The sequence below is a fragment of the Amblyomma maculatum genome, chromosome 8 (assembly GCF_055883805.1).
Source record: "Amblyomma maculatum isolate TAMU_Amacu chromosome 8, ASM5588380v1, whole genome shotgun sequence".
In the NCBI taxonomy this organism is placed as follows: domain Eukaryota; kingdom Metazoa; phylum Arthropoda; class Arachnida; order Ixodida; family Ixodidae; genus Amblyomma; species Amblyomma maculatum.
This window is the reverse complement of record NC_139351.1, coordinates 48,431,521-48,452,899: the sequence shown is the minus strand read 5'-3', so window position 1 is coordinate 48,452,899 and position 21,379 is coordinate 48,431,521. Positions and strand designations below refer to the sequence as shown.

At 46.4% G+C, this 21,379-nt stretch overlaps 1 protein-coding gene across 2 annotated transcripts in view; it reads left to right on the top strand.

The window, feature by feature from the left end:
- The window catches only part of Sur-8 (leucine-rich repeat protein shoc-2), a 103,660-nt gene that overhangs the window by 56,948 nt on the left and 25,333 nt on the right, over window positions 1-21,379 (top strand). The window contains exons 2-10 of one of the 2 annotated variants that reach the window (XM_084576265.1): window positions 7,292-7,423; window positions 9,686-9,784; window positions 10,904-10,972; window positions 13,120-13,335; window positions 16,502-16,597; window positions 17,242-17,362; window positions 17,461-17,569; window positions 17,947-18,040; window positions 20,127-20,231. In XM_084576265.1, coding sequence (XP_084432391.1) covers window positions 7,292-7,423; window positions 9,686-9,784; window positions 10,904-10,972; window positions 13,120-13,335; window positions 16,502-16,597; window positions 17,242-17,362; window positions 17,461-17,569; window positions 17,947-18,040; window positions 20,127-20,231 — 1,041 coding nt within the window. The remainder of the gene's footprint in view (window positions 1-7,291; window positions 7,424-9,685; window positions 9,785-10,903; window positions 10,973-13,119; window positions 13,336-16,501; window positions 16,598-17,241; window positions 17,363-17,460; window positions 17,570-17,946; window positions 18,041-20,126; window positions 20,232-21,379) is intronic. The other variant, XM_084576266.1, reaches the window with a different exon arrangement.

Sequence of the window (21,379 nt, the reverse complement as noted above, 5' to 3'; positions counted from 1 at the left end):
GAGGAGCGGCAGTACTACTTACAAGCATACACGGCGTTTTGTTATACTAACGAATTCCGGTCACTGCCGAGTATGCAAAGCAAATGGTAGCAAAGTTGTGTTTGCGCGCGCGCGTGTCTGTCTATCTGTGCGCGCGCGCGCGCATGTGTGTGTGTGTGTGTGTGCGTGTGTGTGTGTGTGTGTGTGTGTGTGTGTGTGTGTGTGTGTGTGTGTGTGTGTGTGTGTGTGTGTGTGTGTGTGTGTGTGTGTGTGTGTGTGTGTGTGTGTGTGTGTGTGTGTGTGTGTGTGTGTGTGTGTGTGTGTGTGTGTGTGTGTGTGTGTGTGTGTGTGTGTGTGATGAGACCTCCAGGCGCCGACTAATTCTGACACTATGAGGCGGTTGTTGGAGAAATCGAAAGAATGAAAGGCGGTTACTCATTGCCGGGCATGTCTCGCGATTGTGTTAAGCGTTCATCTCAATCGATCATATGCTAGCGTTTGAATATCGTTTGCTTGCTAGTGCGCGCGGGATGAGCGTGCTTGCAGGACATAGTCGATAAAGCGAAAAAAAAAAAAGAAGAGGAAACGACAAACGAAAAATGAATTGTATAAATGCGCTGCAACTGCCATAGTGCACACCACGGTGATGCACGCCGCCGCCGCCTGGCCGCCGCCCGGATGTCACGTGACGGGGCGGCGAGCCAATCGCGGGCGTCGCCGGGGCAGCAGCGCGGAGTCCGGACTCTGGTCCGTGGTGGTGGTGGGTGCGAACCTCTCGCGATGCCCGCTCGCACCCAGTAGTCTTCCCGTAGGAATGGCGGTGGCGGCGGGGCTGCCGTTCGCGGAGCTCTTCGGCGCCAGCATTTGCAGCAGTGGCGCGGAGTCGCGCAGTCCAGGCCGGAGCGTCCTCGGAGCTGACCTGCCTCCTTCGTCCCACGTCGGCTGCACAGTGTCAGCAAGCGGTGCAGTGCGCGAGCGTGCGACACGTACTTGAAAGCGGGCAGCAGCAGCGGCCCCGTGGTTTGGACGAGCAGCGACGCGAGCTCCAGTGACGGCTTTCTCTCTCTCCCGATCGCAGCCGCCCGGGATATTGTTCGCCTCCTCGCCCGCCCTTTTATTTTCCCCACGCGCCTTTTTTTCCCCTCCTTTCGCACCGGACGTGTGCTCAGCTGCTTTCTTCCTACCCGCACGCACCTGTTCGTCGGCGTCGAAGCGACGGCATGGACGACGAAAGCGACGCGGCCGCCGTGTCGTCCTCGTCCGTCGGTCTCAGCGGCGCCAAGGAGGTAACTGCGCCGCCACCGTACGAGGCGTGGAAGAGTGCGTGTTGCAACGCTTTTCGGGAACGCGCCGCGGGGCGGGATGTTGAAAGAAGCGAGGGAAGAAAGTGGGGAGCGCGGGACGAGCGACCCGCGCACGCGAGCGACACAGCACGAGGCTAGACGGGAGTGGTGGTCGTGGCACCCTGTGCACTTCACACAGCGTCGCGTGCAGTGTCGCAGTTTGCACGAACTGTTTCTAAGGATTTCCTAAAGTAACTGATGAGCGCAAACACTACACGATGCACCGAGAAGAGGAAGCACAAGGGACCCTCTACTGTTTGCGCTGATTAGTTGCCTTAGGAATATCCTGCACCAACTAGCCCCAGCCGAACTTTTATTGAAGTCATTCATTTTTGTGAAGCAATATATCTGTCTTTCTCGGGGAAGTCGGTTCATTGGAAGTTGGGAATCTATTCCTCACTAATTTGCAGACATTGATCATGTTTTGTCTGTAGGAACATGAAAGGAAACTGAAGATCAGTTCAGCGACGTGTTACCTCTGTTTAGTACTTCGTATAAGTGTCCTATATTGGCCAGTTCTGTGCCTGTCGTTGATGACATTTGTTTTATCATCTGGCCTGCTATGTCACCTCTCTGACAAGGCTTCAGTATGTTTAACGCATGGATAAGTGGTCCAAAAAAAACTGATTACAGTCATGAAAATCTGCTTGTTATCTCGGAATAACCTCTTTTGCATTGGCCCTTTTTGTGGCAGTCCTCTAGTGCTGTTTACCAATTTCCTGAACGCTGCACATTGCACGCGACCTCGTGGAGAAGACCATTACTGGAGGTGGTTTGGCTTACCATCATTGCATTACACATACCTTATGACCGCTATTTTAAAAAGAGACTTCATTCATGTGTTCTTTCTGCTGTTGAGTGGACAGATTTTAGTCATGTTCTATGAAGAAAAATAACTATGTTTAATAACGTAAGTACTGCATTGCACCATCAAGTATGAATTGATAATTAAACCTGAAGGAATGTTACAATCATTTGCCGTTGTGCTCATCTATCTGCCTGCACAAAAACCAGCTAAAGCATTCTTTTTCTTAAATGATGCACAGGGATGTTTTTGCTTCAGAAGTAAGGCTGCCTTCATTGTGATGGGGCAACTGCAAATATTTATAAAAATGAAGTAATTCAGGTTTCTGTTAGTGTGTTGTCCTATCAGCTCTGAGAAAGGGCCCTCTAATAATTACGACTACAAGCATAGAGTTGGTAATGTTGGCCAAAGGTTTTTTGGATACCATGTATGACGCTTTCAACATGTAAGCTTTCTTCAAGCCAGTCTCATGGGAAGCATTTCTTGGGGACATTTAAGCACGCATAATAAACTTTACATGGTTTGAAATAAACCCGCAGTCTGTTTTTGAAATGTCGAAACTGGGAGCACACAGAGCTATTTGGGACAGTGGAGAAGCAGTTACTGAGTGAATGCCCACTCACAAACGTCTTTCTATATGAGAATCACAGTGTACAGATCCTTCTAACTACAGATTCACATTACGGAGTTCGCGCTGGCCATAATTAGGCACGTACACATATTTTTGAAATATCCACTGCAGAGGCGAGTGGCTTTCGGTTGCTGATTTCTAGGTACCGTAATTTACCTCTACCATAGTGTCCCTCCTACAGGGGTGGAAGTGCTGCTCTAATTGCTCCATTCTGCTCCAAACCAGTTTCCCTGCTCCATCCTGCTCCAAAATGCAATATTGCTCCAAAACTGCTCGAAACTGGCTATTTTGATGTTCTGCCATCAAATTTAGCAGACCACGGGAACAATTTCATTGCACCATTGACAAAGATATACGCATCTTGCACTGGGTTTAATACAAATGAAATTTTTGTAAGACAAGTGCATGAAGCATAATGAATATTTGTTCGCAAGTAAATTTAGTATGAGCCACCAGCGATTGACGATAATTGCGAAAAAAACGCACTGTGCATGTGATGTAGCACCCCCTCTCAGCCTTTTGAATCGCCAGTGGAGAGAAGCGAGATCAGCAAGCAAATCAGGTAGCGCAAACTACTATGAGCAGTTAGGAAGAAAACCTGTCCTGACTGCGAAAACTGCACGAGTTGTTTTAATGGTTCTGCTGTGAAAACAAGCAGGTACTTCACCATCGAGTCTCTTTGTCAGTGGCAAGCTTTCCAGGCCTACGGCAGACAAAACCATACTTGAAGCTTTATAGGTTGGTACGCCAAAGCTGTGAATCACTAGGCAGCTTCTCAGGATTGTTGGAAAGACATATGAAATTTATCGCCAAAATATTAAAAATGAGCCCCAGCATTGATCAAGCAAAGAAATGAACTATTGGCAGGAGGCAGTCAAGTAAAAAAGCTCTAGGATGGAAAGGCTACCCCTCAAAGCCATTTCTCTGTATCCCAAAGCTGCTCCAAAATGCTCGAGCCTGCTTTCACCCTTGTCGACCTCCACCATATTTACAAATCGACAAGACGATTGAGGTTGTGCTGCAGTCGTCTGCTATCCCACGGTAGGCAAAAAGCAAGGGAGCAGCACTGGCACCAAGCTTGGCGAGGCGCATTATTGTGGTCTAAAGGCGCCTTTTTTATAGACGAAATATCCATGTGCTCGGGAATTTATCAGCCATGGCATAGGATCAAAAGGGATTGTGTAATGCCTCATATCTGGGGGCTTTGAGGTTTGTTCTAAATAAGGAAAGTAAAGTAGGGAGCAGAAATGTCATGTCCATTAATCTGAACTCCAAATTAGTATCCCTGCTAGAGCGCATCGAATTGGTAGACTCGACATTTGAATCTATCAAGTCAAAATAGGTAAACGCATTATGTGAGGCTAGATGTTCAGCTATAAAGCACACCAGCAAGCATTACGCTTGCTGCTAGTTTCTTTGAAGTTCTTGCTAAAGTTGGCCTGCGTTATATATCTTTACATGCTTTGGCCATTTGTCATGTCAGAGATGAGTGGGAGGTTGGAAAGGCATTGAACTTGCATAAAAAGGAATCCGAGTGGAGATTTTATATTTCAGAAAAAGAAAACTGCAATTATTAAAGGTATTTTACCTTAGAAACATGCTCCAAAACATAACTCAAATGCTCCAAAACTCTTGTTTCATTGCTCTAAAGCTGCTCCAAAATGGCTTTACTACTGCTCCCAAAGCTACTCCAAAATGCTTGAGCCTGTTTCCACCCCTGCTCCTATACTATTTGCCATTTCGGAACCAAAGCCTCACATAAGGTACCATTTCTTTGAAGTGGGCTTTTACAGTAAAATGCAATTTTTATTTTTGTCACATGCATAGCCTCATGAAATTTTTCGTGCTCCCATTTTCTCTGTTTCAAAAATGAACTTGCGAAGTTCATTCAGATTGCTATAGTTCCTGGATCCGGGCAGATGCGTGTGTGTGCAAAAAGAAATGCATTCACAAGAAATGGGAAATTGGGAGGGGATACGGTTTGGTCACTGGGAAGCTAATGACGTAGTAGGGACAGAGGGAGGGCGGTGTCGGTGCTGGGGTGTCCCCTCCTCTGCGGATGAAAGGGAAGACGAGAAGAGCGGCCTTCCCCTTTGCAGCGAGCGTCTTGCTGCTGCCATGTGGAATGCTGTGGTGGAGGGGACGCCTCGACCGGCACCAACGAGGACAGCGGGCAGGACGCCTCTCCCCTGTCGCCGCCGTCACCCTTGCCCCCACCACCCCAGGTCTCTTTCTTTCTCTCTCTCTTTCCCTCTGTCACCACCTGCCCTGCCTGGTGTGTGCATGTGTATGTGCACCTCCTCAGTTCTGAAGCCAAGTAGAGCACGAAGCAGATGGCTTGAGTATCATGCCCTCGGGAATTCCAAATCGCCACATAAACTTTTGTTGTTTAAAATCCCTGTTTTCGAGGGTGGAGTCAGTTCGGCCACAGTGGCAGGCATCTATGCAGTATGGGAGCAACAAGTGTTTCTCTGTTAAGAGCATCTCTCAATAAATAAGGGCCATCACTGGTGTGATGAGCGAATGCTTTCTCTGTGTAGTTTTTGTTAGGAGTGGCATTTACGTATTTAGTCTCTGCCTGAGCACTGGCCATTTTCATGAAAAAGCCCTCTTAAGTTACAACAAGGTAGGCCAGCTAGCCAGCTGCTGTCACTCTATAGTATTTTGCATTTAAGTTGGCATTGTATTAAGCTTCATCCCACCTTGGCATTGCCACATACACGGTTGTCTGCACTTTGGTCAGATGCATTCCTTTCTAGTGTCTGGATTTCAGTTTTTCACTTGTGAGTAGATAGCTGGACTGTAATTGGAGCTTGAGTACTAGAGGAGTGACTGCTGTTGAGACTTGAGCTTGCGTTAGCGGCAGAAATCCTCGTTCTTTGTCTCCTTCTCTCGTGGTTATGACTGATGTAGAGGGAGCAAACGTACCTCTGTCGCAATGTTGTTTTTTTGGGCTGGCTGGTGATCCATCGTGATAGATGCTAGTAGCACAGACAGGCACGGACAGAAGGGAGCGCTGTGTTCTGTCTTTCTGCGCTACTAGTACCCACATCTGCCACACATGTCAGGTTGCTGCCGATGCAATGGCACACTGTCTAGTTGATGGCAGGTGTGGTTTCAGGCGCAGCTGCGTTCTGCCATCTGCTTCTGCTTCCTAATTCCGTATTATTATTGAAGACATGATGTGCACCTTTCCTTCGTTTTATTCCGTCTTGTGTTAGGGTCTTCAGTTCCCTCCCTGTGCCCTCCTGCCCTTCTCTCTCTGTTCTGACATGCATGTTGTGTGGCATGAGCGTAATGCAGTGCATGAAAATGTTGAAATTGGCTGTTGTCAAATGGTGTTGGTGTTGCGAGATGTAAGAAGAAAATAGAAAGATGTAGCAGTAGAGTGATTTGGGCAACTCAGTAACAATCCATTGCATCGAAGAGCGCAAGAAACCACGGGAACAGCGCTCGTCTTGGGTCGTCCTTTCTTCTGTCTCTGTTTTCTCGTGCTATTCGATGCGGTGAAGAGAAAGACTGTTCGTGGTACCCTGCCTGTGACCGTGTGTGGTGCCTTTGGAAGAGGTGCCCTGAATGTTGTACATTATTTGCTTGTGCTAAGCCCAACACAGTGGGGCTTGTTTTCTTTGTTTTTGCTTCGTTTATTTTACCTGAGGGTATAGACCTGTCCAATAAGCGGTCACCGGCCATCTCCATGTTCTCTGCTCCTCCTCTCTGGACTGCTGCAGCTTCCACCATGCTAGTGCCAAGTGCAAATAGCAGTCCAGCGAACGGTATGGCGATGCCCAGTGACCACTTATTGGAAAGGTCTATAGGGTTCCTGTTTGCCAAATATGGGACACACACAGGAACATAGATATATTTTTAGGCAGATGAAATTGGGTTATTTACAGCTCTTGAGCTCTTCCCTTTCACCCTGCAGGGAATTTAGGAGTATCTGGTACATTATGTGTCGCAGCCATGCTGCTTTGGATGAGGTTCTCCTTGTTGCCTTAACTTGTAGGCCACTGCTTCTGGCTAAAATCTTATTTTGCAGCTTGGCTGAAAAAAAATTGTTGGGCGTCTGTTAAAAACACATTTTGGACCTAGAGAGGTTGCTTGAAAGAGGGCGATTTCTGGTGGGGAAGAGCTGTGCGGAATTATAGGGGGCCCTGTGTCATGTTTAAGTGCACCCTCTGTGTTTTTCATGTTTTCCCCACCATTGTTCTGTGACACCTTCTTCCTTTCCTGCCAGTCTGACAACTTCGCGCCCTGTCACCGAAAAGAACAGGATCTTGTTGAGGCACCAAGTTTTCGAACAGAGCTATGGTGGCATTAGATTTTGCTTTATAAAGCGCCTACTCAGAAATGGACAGGGAGGCATTTGTCGAACTATGCCCTACGTAGAGGAGGCATCGATTGGTGGGAGGGGGGTCCACATAGTCAGTAGAGTTGATAACATCGTGTATTTCCCTTTTTAGCTTGGTTTTGTTGAAGTGAACCTGACCTGACCTGGCTTTCTGCTCTCTTCTCTGGTTTCTATCTTGGCAGGAGAAAAAGCTGAGCTCCGGGTCACTCGGAAGCGGCGATGCGGCGAGGCCGAAACAGGTGACGGTCACACATCCCGGCACGACGAAGCCCAAGCCAACGTCCAAGAAGAAAGGCTCCATCCAGGCCGATCTCGTGAGTCTTGCCTTTTTGCAGCAATGCAGCAGACCCAGCCTCTAATCGCAGTCGCACAATATATCGGAGAGCAGAGGCACGAGAGTTAATGTCGTGGAGGACCACAGAGCTGGTATGTTTGGCAGAACAAGTTCACAGGATGTGTATACTGATGAGCAGGTGTGCCACCCTCTTTGATATGCAGTTAAGTTGTACTGTATTCTCACCAATGTGCAGTAGAGCGTACATTACCCCTCATACTCGCAAGCATATCAAGCTAGCAAAGGAGTACCAAAATGAATCCTTTCTCTGTGCACCATTATTCTATGAACTTCTTCAATAGCTGACTACACATTGAAAGCAACTGCAGGGACGAAAACAGATTGGTGTCGTGAGCACAAGTTATGATACCTTGAGCATCGTAGCACAGAGTGAAGAAATCTTTAGAGTTTTATCAGGTAGTACATCTGTAATGAAACCTCTGGCACCTCTGTGTGAAGTGAATAAAGTTTTTGAACTTCATCAGGTAAAGCTGACTGCCATCATCTCACCCATATATATCTCACCAGTTTATATGCATTACTACTTAAACCAGGGAACGGGTACAAGGGTGGTGCATGGTGTAGTTCTCCTGTTTTGTTGCTTACTGGCTGTGACTGTTGCAGGGAGGCTTGGCTGTTAAGTTATACGGTTTGCATGCCTGCTTCTGATCCCCGCTCTGCTTCTGTACGTAATTGCATACTATACACAGTGTGTCCTAAGTATATGTTACATCTCGTGTTCTGGTATGACTGGCCGCTTTCGTGCGCATCACTGGGAAGGAATTGTGATCATAAGGAAACGGCGTGTGTCAGGGTAGCCTCACCGCGGTTTATTTTGTTTTTTTCTGCCAAACCTCGTTCTATTTTGCTTTGGAGGCTTCGAAGCACTGGATTCTCTTCATCAGGCCCTACTTTGAATCTGCTTGTCCAAAAAGGAGCCTGTGGATTATATTACAGCTACTCTTAAGCTGCGCATTAAATATTTCTAAAAAGATTTTTAATGTTCGCCGAATTCAACCCAGCTTGCCTGAACTCTAGCTTTGACGATGTGAAAAGTGTGCTTGCTGCATATCTGTACTGCAGCACCTGAAGTTCATGAGTGAACAAGTCTTAGCCACACAGCAGCGAATACTGCAATCTGTGGTTGTCATACTTGGCATACAACGTTTAGTCATCTCTCGCATCGTGCGAGGCATTGAAATACCTGTGCGAATGTCATGTGTTGTAGTCATAAGGGGCTTCGTTAAAAGCTCACTGCAGTCAGGTGTGAGGAAAAAAAAAGGACTCCCGTCATCAGCTTTAATTTAGTCCTGATTTGTAGCAGGATTGAAGAACTTTCAATGAGAAGACAGTAGGGTTTAAAGCCCTCCTCTTTTTTTTTTTTCTAGCTTATTTCAGGGAGTCCCCCTAGCTGGAATAGATTTCAAATAAGGGAGTAATTGCTCAAGCACCTGTTCAAGTGTAGGCATAAAGCTAACAAAGCTATGCAGCTTTTGCACAAACTTCGTCGCCAAAAAAAAAAGCCTTTATTAGCACTTTGGTGGACAAAATCAATAAATGCTCCCTCATGAACCCTAAATGGCCTGAATTAATCTTGAGCTACCCATCATCAATGATGTCGACCTGCTTTCCTGATTTCATGATTAATCCTCGCATGCAATCACAGTTTCATGAAATGAGATCGACAGGGACGTCACGAGAACTGGTCGATGCCACTGGTGGAAGAGCTTCCTTTTAAGAGCATTCATCGGTGCATTCTTAAGTTGCATTCCATTACAGCTGAGCACACTACATCAGAAAGCCCTCTCGGCAGTCTGTCCCACCCCGACTTTCGTCAAAAGTGTCCGTCATCCCCTGTTTAGGCAAAAACACTGGCAGCATAAATTTCATGCTTAACATAGGGCTGCATTGCTAACCACAGAGGTTGGGTTGGCTGCAATCAAGAACGGGCGGCTCTTTCCTGCACAGGTGCTTTGGCTTGACGCTGTTCTGACCCGGCACTTGCACGCTGGCTGGCTGGTTGATATGCGCACATGTTTTTTGGCGTTTTGAACCCCACTCGATGATGTTTATGTTGTTTACTGACCCCCTGCACCTTCTCCTCTCTCCAACATGCACGCCATGCCCGTCTCCTCCCACTCCCTCCTGTTGTGTCTGCGTTGAATGGTGGCCCCGCCCTCGCCCCAAAACCAAAAACCAAACAAACAAACAAAATGTGAAATGGAACGTGCGCACATTGAAGCTGTACGCACAGTGTCAGAGCTCGTCGCAGCGGATCATGGCGGGGGTGAAATTTAAGATGGACGAGTGGCTCAACAACCTGTCCAACAAGGTCAAGACGGTAAGGAGACTACCCCTGCTCCCTTCCTGCCCCTTCTCTTCCTCCATGCCTTTGCCACCGACCTGGGTGTGCTTTGGGTGCACTTCTTGATGTGCTGATTGGTTAAATTGTACTTATGTGTTTGTTATTTAGATCATTGATAGCAGCTTTTGTATGACTAAGCACATTTTAGTAGATGCATTAAAAGGATGCATTGCTACTGGGTGGCCTCTTTGGGGAAAATCCGTCTTTCTTATCAGAATTGTTTACATGTGCCAAAAAAAATGCACAGGTACTCAATAGGTATTTCGAAATTGCTGAGAAACCATAGTTTGAAGTGATTATCTTCTATACATGCATGATCGGGCATATTGGTTAGACCACATCATTCTGTTGTGCATGGCTTGGCATGGCTTCCTTCTCGCCATTTCGATCACTGGAGTAAGCAAATTGGTACTTTCTGTGGCAACAGCGTTAGCTCTTCATTGTGCTCCTTTTTAATGAGAATATAATGGCACAGTGAAATAGGAGGATGTCTGTCTGTGGTCATATTCCTCTTTCATTACCTCTTGCATTAGTAAATATTTAATTATACTGCGTCAAGGCCAAAAAAGGTGCATTCCTTTTAGGTCGATGCATAAAACTTTTGATGTAGCAGATTACTGCTAGGGTGTTGAAGTTCACCAACATCGGAAGCGTGGGGGAGGAGCTTGTTTCACGTTACCTGTTTTTGTTAAGTTAAAAATTTTATTAGCCTCTACCACCTTTCAACGCCTTGTACTTGAAGCACTTTTTTTTTTTTCAAATCTGTGCGCTGTTGCTCGGAGTGCATTGGTCGCATCATTGGTGCATTGGTATTATTTAATATGCGTTAACTATTCTTTAATTACAGCTGGATTATTCATTTGTAAGTGCAGTGTATTTCAAAAAAGAAACTGATTTCTGCTTACCAAAACCAGTAGTCGGATCCAAGCTGAGCATGTTGGGAAACTTTGGCTGCGGCTAGGAACTGGTAAAGACGTGGCACTTGTAGCCTAGACACTGGCACTGCACTGACGTTGCCCCGGACAGTGCAGGTGTAGGGGGCCTTGCTCGTTCTTCTCGTGTGGCCACCTTTTAATGACCCATTGTGACTTGCAGGATGTCTCCAAAGAGCTGTGCCGTTGTAGGGACCAGGGGGCCACACGCCTGGATCTCAGCAAATCTAGTGTGAGTGCAGAAAACTACCGTCTTTCTTGGTTGCATTTGTGTGAGTCGTTTATAGTAATGTGTGCTCCTGAAGGGACCCGTGTGAAATGTTCTTTGGGTTGTATTAGGCATGTGTATATATATATATATATATAAATACAGTTGAACCCAGATATATCGAACTCAAAGGGGATCGCGAAATAGTTCAATATACAGAAATCTGCTTGAGACGCCGCGTGCGATCGTGAAAAACGATATCATATTTGTCGCGTAATCAACCCACTCGCATAATGAACCCACTCCCCACTTTTGGCCTCGAGAATTTTAAAAAAAAAGAAGAAAAAAGCATTCGGTGGCGCATCTCTCTGTTCCTCGCATCCACAGCTCATTTATTGGCAGCGTGCCAAGATGCTGCACAGCGATAACGTCACTACGTGTTTATCTTTTGACTATACTTTTCATAGATCCTGCTGTGGCAGGGAGCGAACTTGGCAAGGTGCCTGTGATGGCTTGATTGCACAAGCCTGGCTCGATTTATTGCGCAGCACTTGGGGCGGGCGTAGTGCACTGCCTCAAAATCATTGGCAAGCATGATAGCTCTAAATACCGTTTGAAGCGAAAAGTGCTAAAAGCTGGTGTCATAATCACAGCTGACCGCGTGCTTTCGCTGATTCATAGATGCAAGAATCAATGACTCTCGCAAAAGAAAAAACAAAAATACAATCTGCCGCTTTTTAACGTCCGCAGCCGCCATAGCTTATGCTGCACCTCACGTTCAGCATGACAAGGACAACTCTCGCAAAAGAAAAAAAGAATTGCTACTTCTTAACGTTCGCAGCCGCCATAGCATACGCTACGTCGCACATTCAGCACGATGGCAAGAATGAACGACTCGCAAAAACAAAAAATTTTAAAAATCTGCCGCCGTGTGCAGCAGCTGTTGCTTACACATCTTCAGCACGACGACGCGAGACGCGTATCGCACGTCAGCCGCTGCGTGCCGAACGTTCACAACACATTGGAGAAGCGTCTGCCACAGGCTGAGCTGGCTTGTCCGCGCATGCACAGTGGGTGCTGCTGTGAACGAAGACCGGAAAGGAGAGAGGAGGGGGAGAGATAAAGCTAGGCAGAAGAGTGGGTACACCCTTTGCTTCGCTCAATCGTGTTTTTCCCCTCTCCCAAACACCACGGCTGCATTGATTCCCTCTTGTTCCTTCACGCACATGGTATGCAAACGTCACGTGCTGGCGCGCGGGAAACGATCACCGCAGAAGCACGCGCCACCGTCACCGAACTGTGCCCTCTCATTCCTTCCGCGCGTGGCTTGAAAACGTCATGCGACAAACGGCCGAGGGTGATGCGATCGTCTTTGGGGAAGGCACACCGTGTAATGCATGGTGCGGAGTTCGATATATCGAACAACCGATGAAATTGAGTTTGATATACGACGCAGCTTTCGTATACTTTTACATGGGGTTTTTAAGGCGATATTCCGTGAGTTTGACACAACCAAAATTCAAATGATCTGGATTCGATATATCCAGGTTCGACTGTATATATATATATATTGTTTCCTTTCCATTTCTTCTGGGGCTTGCTCGTGTCTTCTTCGCATATGATAGAGGTTCTATGAAATATTTGCAGAACTTCCCCTTGACCCTAGTCCTCCGTGGGTGGCATGATCCGATAAAAGTAAATTGAAGATGTTGAGCAAGGTGATGGCTATCTCTCTGCTGCTGTCCATTGCAAGTTTACGAGGAGTGTTTACAGGCTTGGATTGGGAAGAACTGGGATCAAAAAGTTCAGAACACCTTGATAAACTTCAGTTTTCTAATGAGATTGCCTTGCACAATGTCTCAGGGAGAGGAACTGCAGTTCTGTTTTCTGTTTGAGGACCCAGTCACATAGAATGGAGCACTGGGCTGAGAACTAGTTAGAAGGCGGAAGAAAACTGGAACGATGTTGACCATTCTGGAAAGGAAACGCGTTTATGATAGGCGGTGAGGTGACGGAAGCGGCGAGGAAGTGTTTCTATCTCCTACTGGTAAGGACCATAGATCTGCCATACAAGTATGAAATAACTAGGATGCCAAGTGTTGGCTGTGATGCATGTGACAGTCACTCTCGGAATGTGCGCAGCAGCTTACCTCGGGAACTGTGTGTTTCAGATCACGGTGCTGCCATCGTCGGTGCGGGAGCTGAGCCACCTGCTCGAGTTCTACCTGTACGGCAACAAGCTGGCGACTCTACCCGACGAGCTGGGCAGCCTGGTCAACCTACAGACGCTTGCCCTGTCCGAGAACTCGCTCACCACCCTGCCGGACACCCTGGTCAACCTGCGGCAGCTGCGTGTCCTCGACATCCGCCACAACAAGCTCAACGAGGTGGGCAGGGTGTCCACTGTACTTGCCCCACTGCTGTCCATACTCTGCAGAGGTTTTCTTAGTGCGGCCTAGCTAACGAAAAGCGATTAAGCATTTCATCACTTTTATTCAGGAACCTGCAGGCCCAAGTCAGCTTGGGCGGCCAGAGTGTCCAAGGCCGCTGTGGTTGTCTTTCTGAAGAACTTTGCCGCTTTCTTGAAAGGGCTCTGAGGTCATCCCGACAGCCATATTTTAAGGCGAAAGCCTTTAATAGCTCTTACTTGCAGCCACGATTGTGTCTGTCTGTCCATAATGCTTTTGTTAAGTGGGAGGTAATAAAGAGGAGAAAAACAATGGTAGCATCATATAGAGGAGGAAAAATTAGCCTCTGAACCAAGTTTGATGATTGTAGAGTAATTAATTAATAATAGGCAAAACTTTGTCAAAATAGCATGGACGTCGATATAGCCACGGGATTGGTGTAACGTCACATCCACGTGAAGTCCTCTCCGGCTATGTCTAATAGCCGGAACTGATGTCACGATGACGTCACATACGACCATGACGTCACGACTGGTCATCACGCCACCAGATGATTCACACATATACGAAGCTGACCCCGCCGGGCGTCCGATCCAGGTGCCTTTTATTTGGCGCTTCCTCGAACACCGCACCACACAGCATACAGAAGCAGATGCAGTACAGCAGACATCAGCAGAGTTTGAAATTGGTTTACTACAGAAAAGAAAAAGGTGTGGTACCTTTCACAATTCTTTGTGGACACCTTAACCGTGCCTAACAAAAAGGAGGAAGATGGGAGTGAAAACAGAAAGAGGTGCTATAGTGGAGGGCTTCGGACCACCGCGTGATAGAGGCTTTCGCCTCACCGTAGTTTAGTGGTCCAAAGTGCCCCCTAGAATTTTTTTAATGTTTCTAGTCTAGACTTTTGTCTTCTTGTCTTTTTAGCCATCAAGTGTATTTATTTTGGGTAACACCTACTGTAGCTGCCGAATTCATACGCGAACCACAGCATGAACTTTTGCTCCAAGTGGCACTCAAAGCTTGTTCAAATTTTGGGAGCTGATCGTGAGGAGTACCAAAGGCAGCATCTGTGCTACCTCAAGATTTTCCAAGAAGTCCTCAAGTTTTTCTTTCACTCAAGGAGTGGCTGCGTGTAATATCTGAATTACCATCAAATATTTCATACGGAAAGCATTAGAAAATTTCAAACAATGGAAGCCTGCTCTGTATTATGGCTGCACCTGGCCATAGGGACACTACCGTATTTACTCGAATCTAGGCCGGCCTCGATTCTAGGCCAACCCCCTAAATTCAGACGGTCAGAAAAAAAAAAAAAAGTTTACTCGAATGTAAGCCGAATGAAAAAAGGCATTGACTTGAACTAGAACATGCATTTTATTGTGCTTGCGACGCTCATTGTAGCACGTCCAATGCTCACTCGCTGTCTTCGTCGCCGTCGCTGTCCTCTTGTCGCTGGTTTCCTCCCACAGCGCACTGTCTTCGCTTCCGTCCAGCGCGTTGGAAATACTGCACTTTCGGAAGGCCCGCACAATCAGTTCGGCCGGAATCTCCTCCCACGCCGCGGCGACCCAGTTCACCACTTGGCTAAGCGAAGCACGCTTGATGCGCCCGGTCGGTGTGAGCTGGTGATCTTGCATTGTCAGCCAGTCGTTGTAGTTCTTCCGCAGCCTATCCTTAAATGGCTTGTTGATGGCTACGTCGAGCGGCTGTAGCTGGCTCGTCATACCTCCGGGGATTATCGCAATGTCCGTACCGCCATCCGAAAGCACGGACTTTACAGCATCTGTCAAGTGGCCGCAGTAGGAGTCGAGAACCAGGAGCGACTTCTTGAACAACAGGGCCCCGGGATGGCGTTGCCAAACGGTCTTCACCCAGTCTTCGACAAGGGCACCACTCATCCATCCATTCTCATGGACGCGCACAAAGACGTTTTTAGGGAAAACTTCTCCAGCTGGAAGCGTCTTCCGCTTAAATATGATGTAGGGCGGCAGTTTTCGCCCATCGTCCATGCAACATAACATCACGGTAAAATGTTGCTTCTCGTACTCAGCAGTTCTGACTTTTACCTGTTTTGCGCCCTTTTCATTCACTGTGAACGCTACAGGCATGTCAAAACAGACTGGGGTCTGGTCGGCGTTACCGATTTGGCCCAGTCTGTAGTCCTCCTCCAACCGCTTCTTGATAACAAAGCGTTGGAATGCGACCAGCTTCTCCTCAAAGTCAGGGGGTAGGTTTTGGCACACAGAAGTCCTCCGTCGCAAGCTGAACCCGAAACGCTTCATGAAGCAAGTGACACAGCCCCTGCTGGCCTTAAATTGGGTCCGTCCAATGCCTCTAACGTTTGCGATCTCCCTCGCCTTCGCCTGTATAATCTCCATCGTCACGGGCATTGCACTTTCCCTTTGCTTCCTGATAAAATCAGCGACATCCTTCTCCACCTCGTGGTGTCGCCCGCTCTTGGGTCCAGTGAAGGCCATTCGCTTTGCAGCGCAGTCGAAAAGCTCATTCCGCTGCTTGCGCCATCGGCGCATGTTTTTTTCATCCACGCCGAAGTCGTGCTGAGGTTGTAGGTTTGACGTCTTCTCCGCCTCTAAAACTACTTTCCGCTTAAAAGCCGCAGTGTAATGGCATCGCTTGGTGGGAGCCATCGCGCCGCGAACACGACTGCTTTTTCGAGGGCACGCAGAGACGCACACAAGGAAACGCGAAACGACGAGACCTTGGTGCAACGTTCACAAAAGCAAAATGGAGCCTGCAAACCTGCAAGCTTCAAGCAGTAGCCGCGAGATGGCGCTACATGTCTAGCGGTTGCGGGCAAACCGCATCCTCGAATCTAAGCCGACCCCCGACTTTCGTAACCAATTAAAAAAAAAAAGTACCGGCCTAGATTCGAGTAAATACAGTACGTCACCAGCCGTAAAAATTTCCAGATGCAGAAACGTTCCTGTCCGTTTTCTACTGCTGCTTCGCTTGTGTAGATCAGAAAGCGTGTTTTACTGGGACGTAAGCATCAGGTTTCTTTGTGAAGATTACATGTAACGTGTAGTGTGTGTGACAAAATGTGCACATATTAGCCACATGGCAGCGAGCAGGGCCAACTTTACTGAATGGGCGCCTCGTTTTCCCCGTCCCTTCTGCTTTCCAGATTCCCGAAGTTGTGTACAAGCTGACATCGCTGACGACCCTGTTCCTGCGCTTCAACAGGATACGAGAAGTCAGCGAGAACATAGCCAATTTAACGGTGAGGGCTGAGAACGGACCTCGTTCTCTTCCCTTCTCCTTGATGTGAGCAAAGCACTGTTAGCAGTGTGTTCTACTATCAGTGGCTGTTGTTTGGTTCAGACTATTGTTCTTTTGGTTACCACGGAGCATCCTCAACAAGCTGTACGATTGTTTTGCAAAAGACTTTTGTATCCCTGATCCGGATACGTGGGATAAGTGTATCTCTTTGGTTGGCAGTCGTTGTTCTTTCTCCACACTTGCTTCACTTACAATGGGTGGAGAAATTTATCTTTCTTTTTTAATTCCTCTCAATTTTTTTTTTTTTTTCACAAATTAGTCCAGTTCTAATTTTGGCACACTATTTTCGCAGCATTACACTTCCTTGGCTTAGCCGTAGTTAATAGCTATAAATACTTTACTTCATCTTTGGGCGTGAATTCTACTTTTTTTTACCTCTGTGAGTTTGTGCTCGCTGTTTGAAGGGGTTTTCAGAATAGGTGCAGTGGAATGAAAGCTGTGTTTTTTCCAGCCTATGATAGCATACCTTTGCTACTGCACTTATTCCCTTCATGCAACTGCGGCAAGCACTGCAACACGCCTTGCGATTTTATTTTATGAGTTCTTCTTCATGAGCATTTTTGCATGTTGTTTTGGCCCCTTTAGAATCTGACGATGCTGAGCCTGCGGGAGAACAAGATCCGGGAGCTTCCGGCGGGCATTGGCAAGCTGACCCAGCTGGTCACCTTTGACGCCTCCAACAACCACCTCAAGCACTTGCCTGCGGGTGGGCCCCCTTCTCTCTCTCTTTGTCCTTCCCTCTTCTTTTTGGGGAACCTGAAATTGCTTATCAAAGCTGGGCCTTCCCCTTTCTGTCTCTTGCAGAGATTGGGAACTGCGTGCAGCTGTCGACGCTCGATGTCCAGCACAATGAGCTTGTGGATCTGCCCGACACGATAGGGAACCTCATGGTGCTGTCCCGGTTCGGCATCAGGTACGCTTCCTCCTCCTCAATCGTGCGCCTCTTTCCCTCCCTAGTCTTTGTGTTCTCAGCAGATGACGTTTGCGAGGCAGGCTTTTAAACAATTTCTAAAACTTGCTTCTTGAGTACAGGATTTTGTAGCATTGCTTTAAGTAATAAATGAAAAGGCTAAACATTTAAAATGTTTCATTATATAAAATTATGTAAAGATTGTAAATTAGCAAACAAATCACATTGACAGGAGAGATGAAACAAAAATAAGCAGTGAATAAATTTATTGTCCTGCTTGCTGTATTTAATTAATTATTGTGCTTACCTCTTTCATATCATAGTCATTCCAGCCCTGTTGTGTCGTCATTTCCGCACCTCCCCTTCTTGTGTGACTGCAGGTATAATCAGCTGACAGCCGTGCCAAAGTCCCTGAGCAATTGTGTCCTCATCACGGACTTCAACGTCGAGAGCAACTTGGTGTCCCAACTACCCGTCAGTCTCTCTCTCTGAGTCGTTCTTTTTTCTTGATCATCTGTCTTCTTTACACCTACTAATGCAGTTATGCTTTGTTTTCTTATTTATTCACTCACATTACTGTGACGTATTAAGCTCGTATCACCACGCCACGGAGGCGCTATAGTTAGAACGCTCGGCTGCCGTGTTTCTCGGCCATGGCGGCCACTTATAAATGGAGGTGGTCGAAATTTCCGGAGCCCTCCACTGCGGCATCTCTCATAGCCTGAATTGCTTTTGGACGTTAAGATGCATAAGCCAAGCCATTCTGCTCGTATCAGTGCTGTGGACACTAATGCAATTTTGTGATAACTAAAGTGCAATTTGTAGAGCATGTAAATTTAAACTATGAGCCTCGTCACGCAGCAGAGGAACAGTTGTCAGGATAGACTACTTTCAGCTAGCAGGCTTATATTTGTTTATTCATGTTGCATCACTGGCTCCAGGCATTGGATTACTTAAATAGGAGTACGACAGGAGCATAGTGACACTATTGTACAATTTTTATTGGCAGTTACGATTCAGTCGTTATTGAGCCATTCCAGGCATTGGATTACTTAAATAGGAGTATGACAGGAGGGTAGTAACACTATTGTACAATTTTTATTGGCAGTTACGATTCAGTCGTTATTGAGCCATTAGTAGTTACTAAAAATGATCACCATTTCGGCTACAAAACTAGGTGGATAACAGACATCTGCAGTGTATTCCGATGGACCATTTCAGTGAATGGCAGCTTGCAGCAAAACAAAGGAATTAACTACAGCCGTCCTACCACCAAGGCATTGAGCGCTTAGAGCGTTGATTAACTGGTGTGAGGTGGGGTAAGGTTGTTCTAGGGACAGAACTGGCCGAGTGGTACCTTAGCCTGTCCTACAAAATGTGGTAGGCGCATTAGGGAAATTAATATCATGATTTCAATGCAGAAAGAGAGAGTGGTGATTTAATGCTCGTTACTTCTAACCTATGATTGTAGTCTCCGGAGATAACACATGCAGCAGAATTTAAAACCAATTCCAGGTATTTGAATGAGTAAGCCTGGTGAGGTCATCAAATGAGGGCTGTATACTCGTTCTGTGGGCGAACAGTTATTTGACAGGCAAGCTTACGGGCAGTTGCAGGAGTATTGTGACGTTTATGTTTCAGGCGTCATAATGTGCGCGATGAACACCTGGGTATTTGCATGAACGTACCTGGAAGACTAAGCTGTTATTAGAGGAGTAATTGGTAGTGTAAGTAAAAGAAGAGTTTTGTTCTTTCCAGCTGAATATCGTCGATTTGCATTTCTCAGTATTTAGTGACATTTTGTCATGATAAGCCCCAAGAAGCTACGCAGTCATGGGCATATTGATCTGAAGATGAACGGATTTATGGTAAATGATGCAGTCTTCCGACAACAAACAAATGGTAGTTGTTACTCGATGGAAAGTCATTAAAGTAGGACAAGGACAGGTCCATGATGCTGTGACTGTTAATGGCAGTGAACAGCTTGCGAAATGTAAAAAAATATGCCTTGTCCACAAAGTCGATAATGAGTCTAGGCTGATTGAAGTCATTTTAGCGATTAAATGTGAATGGATTGTTCGGTCAGATATGTTTGAGGTGTCCAAGAATATGCAATCTATTTGAGGTTACCCCGTCAAGCCCATGTTGAGGCTTTTTGTCTGCGGCTGTTCAACACCACTGATGTTGAAAATAAACTGGCTGATTGATTGGAAGGTTATCGTCCACAGTGTATAGCAGCTCATTTATAAATTCTGTAGTAGTTGAGTCTAGCAAGAGAAACTTTTACAAAACCCACGCGTCCTTGTCCTACCATGCTTGGCTTATTCTTGGTTGGAACAGACTCTAGAAACATGCCCGTGTGTTGATCTGATTTCTCTTTTGGACAAAGGGTCCTCTTTATACTAATATAAAAAAACACTTTCTCAAAGACTTGCCTTCGGTTACGTCAGGTGTGTACTGCTTGCACTACAGTGCTGTTGTCATCTTCATATGATCCGCTGTCTCAACTTGAGGCAAATTTCATTCATTTATAAAGCTTTTTCTCTTAATCACTTTGCAGGAAGGACTTTTAGCGAGCTTCACCAACCTGCACACCCTCACTCTTTCGCGGAACAACTTCACCTCGTATCCCTCTGGGGGTCCAGCCCAGTTCACCACAGTCACCGTGAGTGCCATGTTCCGGTTTCTTTTTGTGGTCACTATCGGCAAGAAATGATATCATCTCGTAGTAGGGTCACACCACTCATTGTCATCGTCGGTATTATTACAGGGACAGAACACTGGAATTTAGGCACAAAATTTTTTCGCCGCAGCCAAAAGATCGTTGTCTAAAATGTTCACTTCCATAGTGGTTTTGGTATAAATGCTGTTGAAAATTTTTACCGAGTTTTCTATCAGTGCATGCGCCTGTTTTTATGTAGTTCGATGCTGGAAGCAACAAGCAGCGACCGCGATGACGACCGATGGTCGTCAAAAAAGACACCCCGAAAATAAATTAAATTTCACTCGCTGGACAGTAATTTGACGTTTTTTAGCATAGTGTCCTTTTCAGTTTTCACACTCAAGGCTGTTACGGCACAATAACGAATATACCTCTTCAACGAAAGTTTTGGTGGGCACTATCATCGTTTCTTCCACGGAATGCAAAACTGAAAGCATGTATCTCATGATGCGAAGGGAGGGGTGGTTTTTATTTAACCCTTTCACTGCCGGGTTTTTTTCTCGTCGCTGCACTCCCCCTGCCGGTTTTTTTTTTTGTTTTTTTTTTCATGTTAGTTTCGTGAAAATTTTATGTTAGTAACGCACTGCAATGCTCTGCAGGACATGTAAACACTTTTATTCAAAATAACATTATAGATATTGCACTGAATACAAAAAAGGACAACTAATTAACAAAACAATTATTTCCTAATTAGGATATTAAGGTGTTTAGAAAACTTTTTTGGTGTGGTACTCTTCAAAACAAGGCACCACACAGGCACCGCTATCATCGGAGTCCGAATTCATAAGCAATTCCTGAATTTCTTCGTCTGTCAAACCGCGGACGCACGCGAAACGCTGCTTCACCATGGCTGCTTTGCCGAGGCCAAGACCAAGAGACGCATCTAAACAAATGTTCCCCATCTGTTGCTTAAAATTTATACATGTTATACGAATTTATGTGTCTTCTCCATAGATAGCGCGAGATGCTTGCATCGTTTTTTTTTTTACACGAGTATAATCGGGAGCGGCAGGGAGCGAGTTAAAAAGTCAAAACGAGTATACTCGAGAGAAGCAGGGAGTGTGCATGTGTGGACACACGAGTTATCTCGG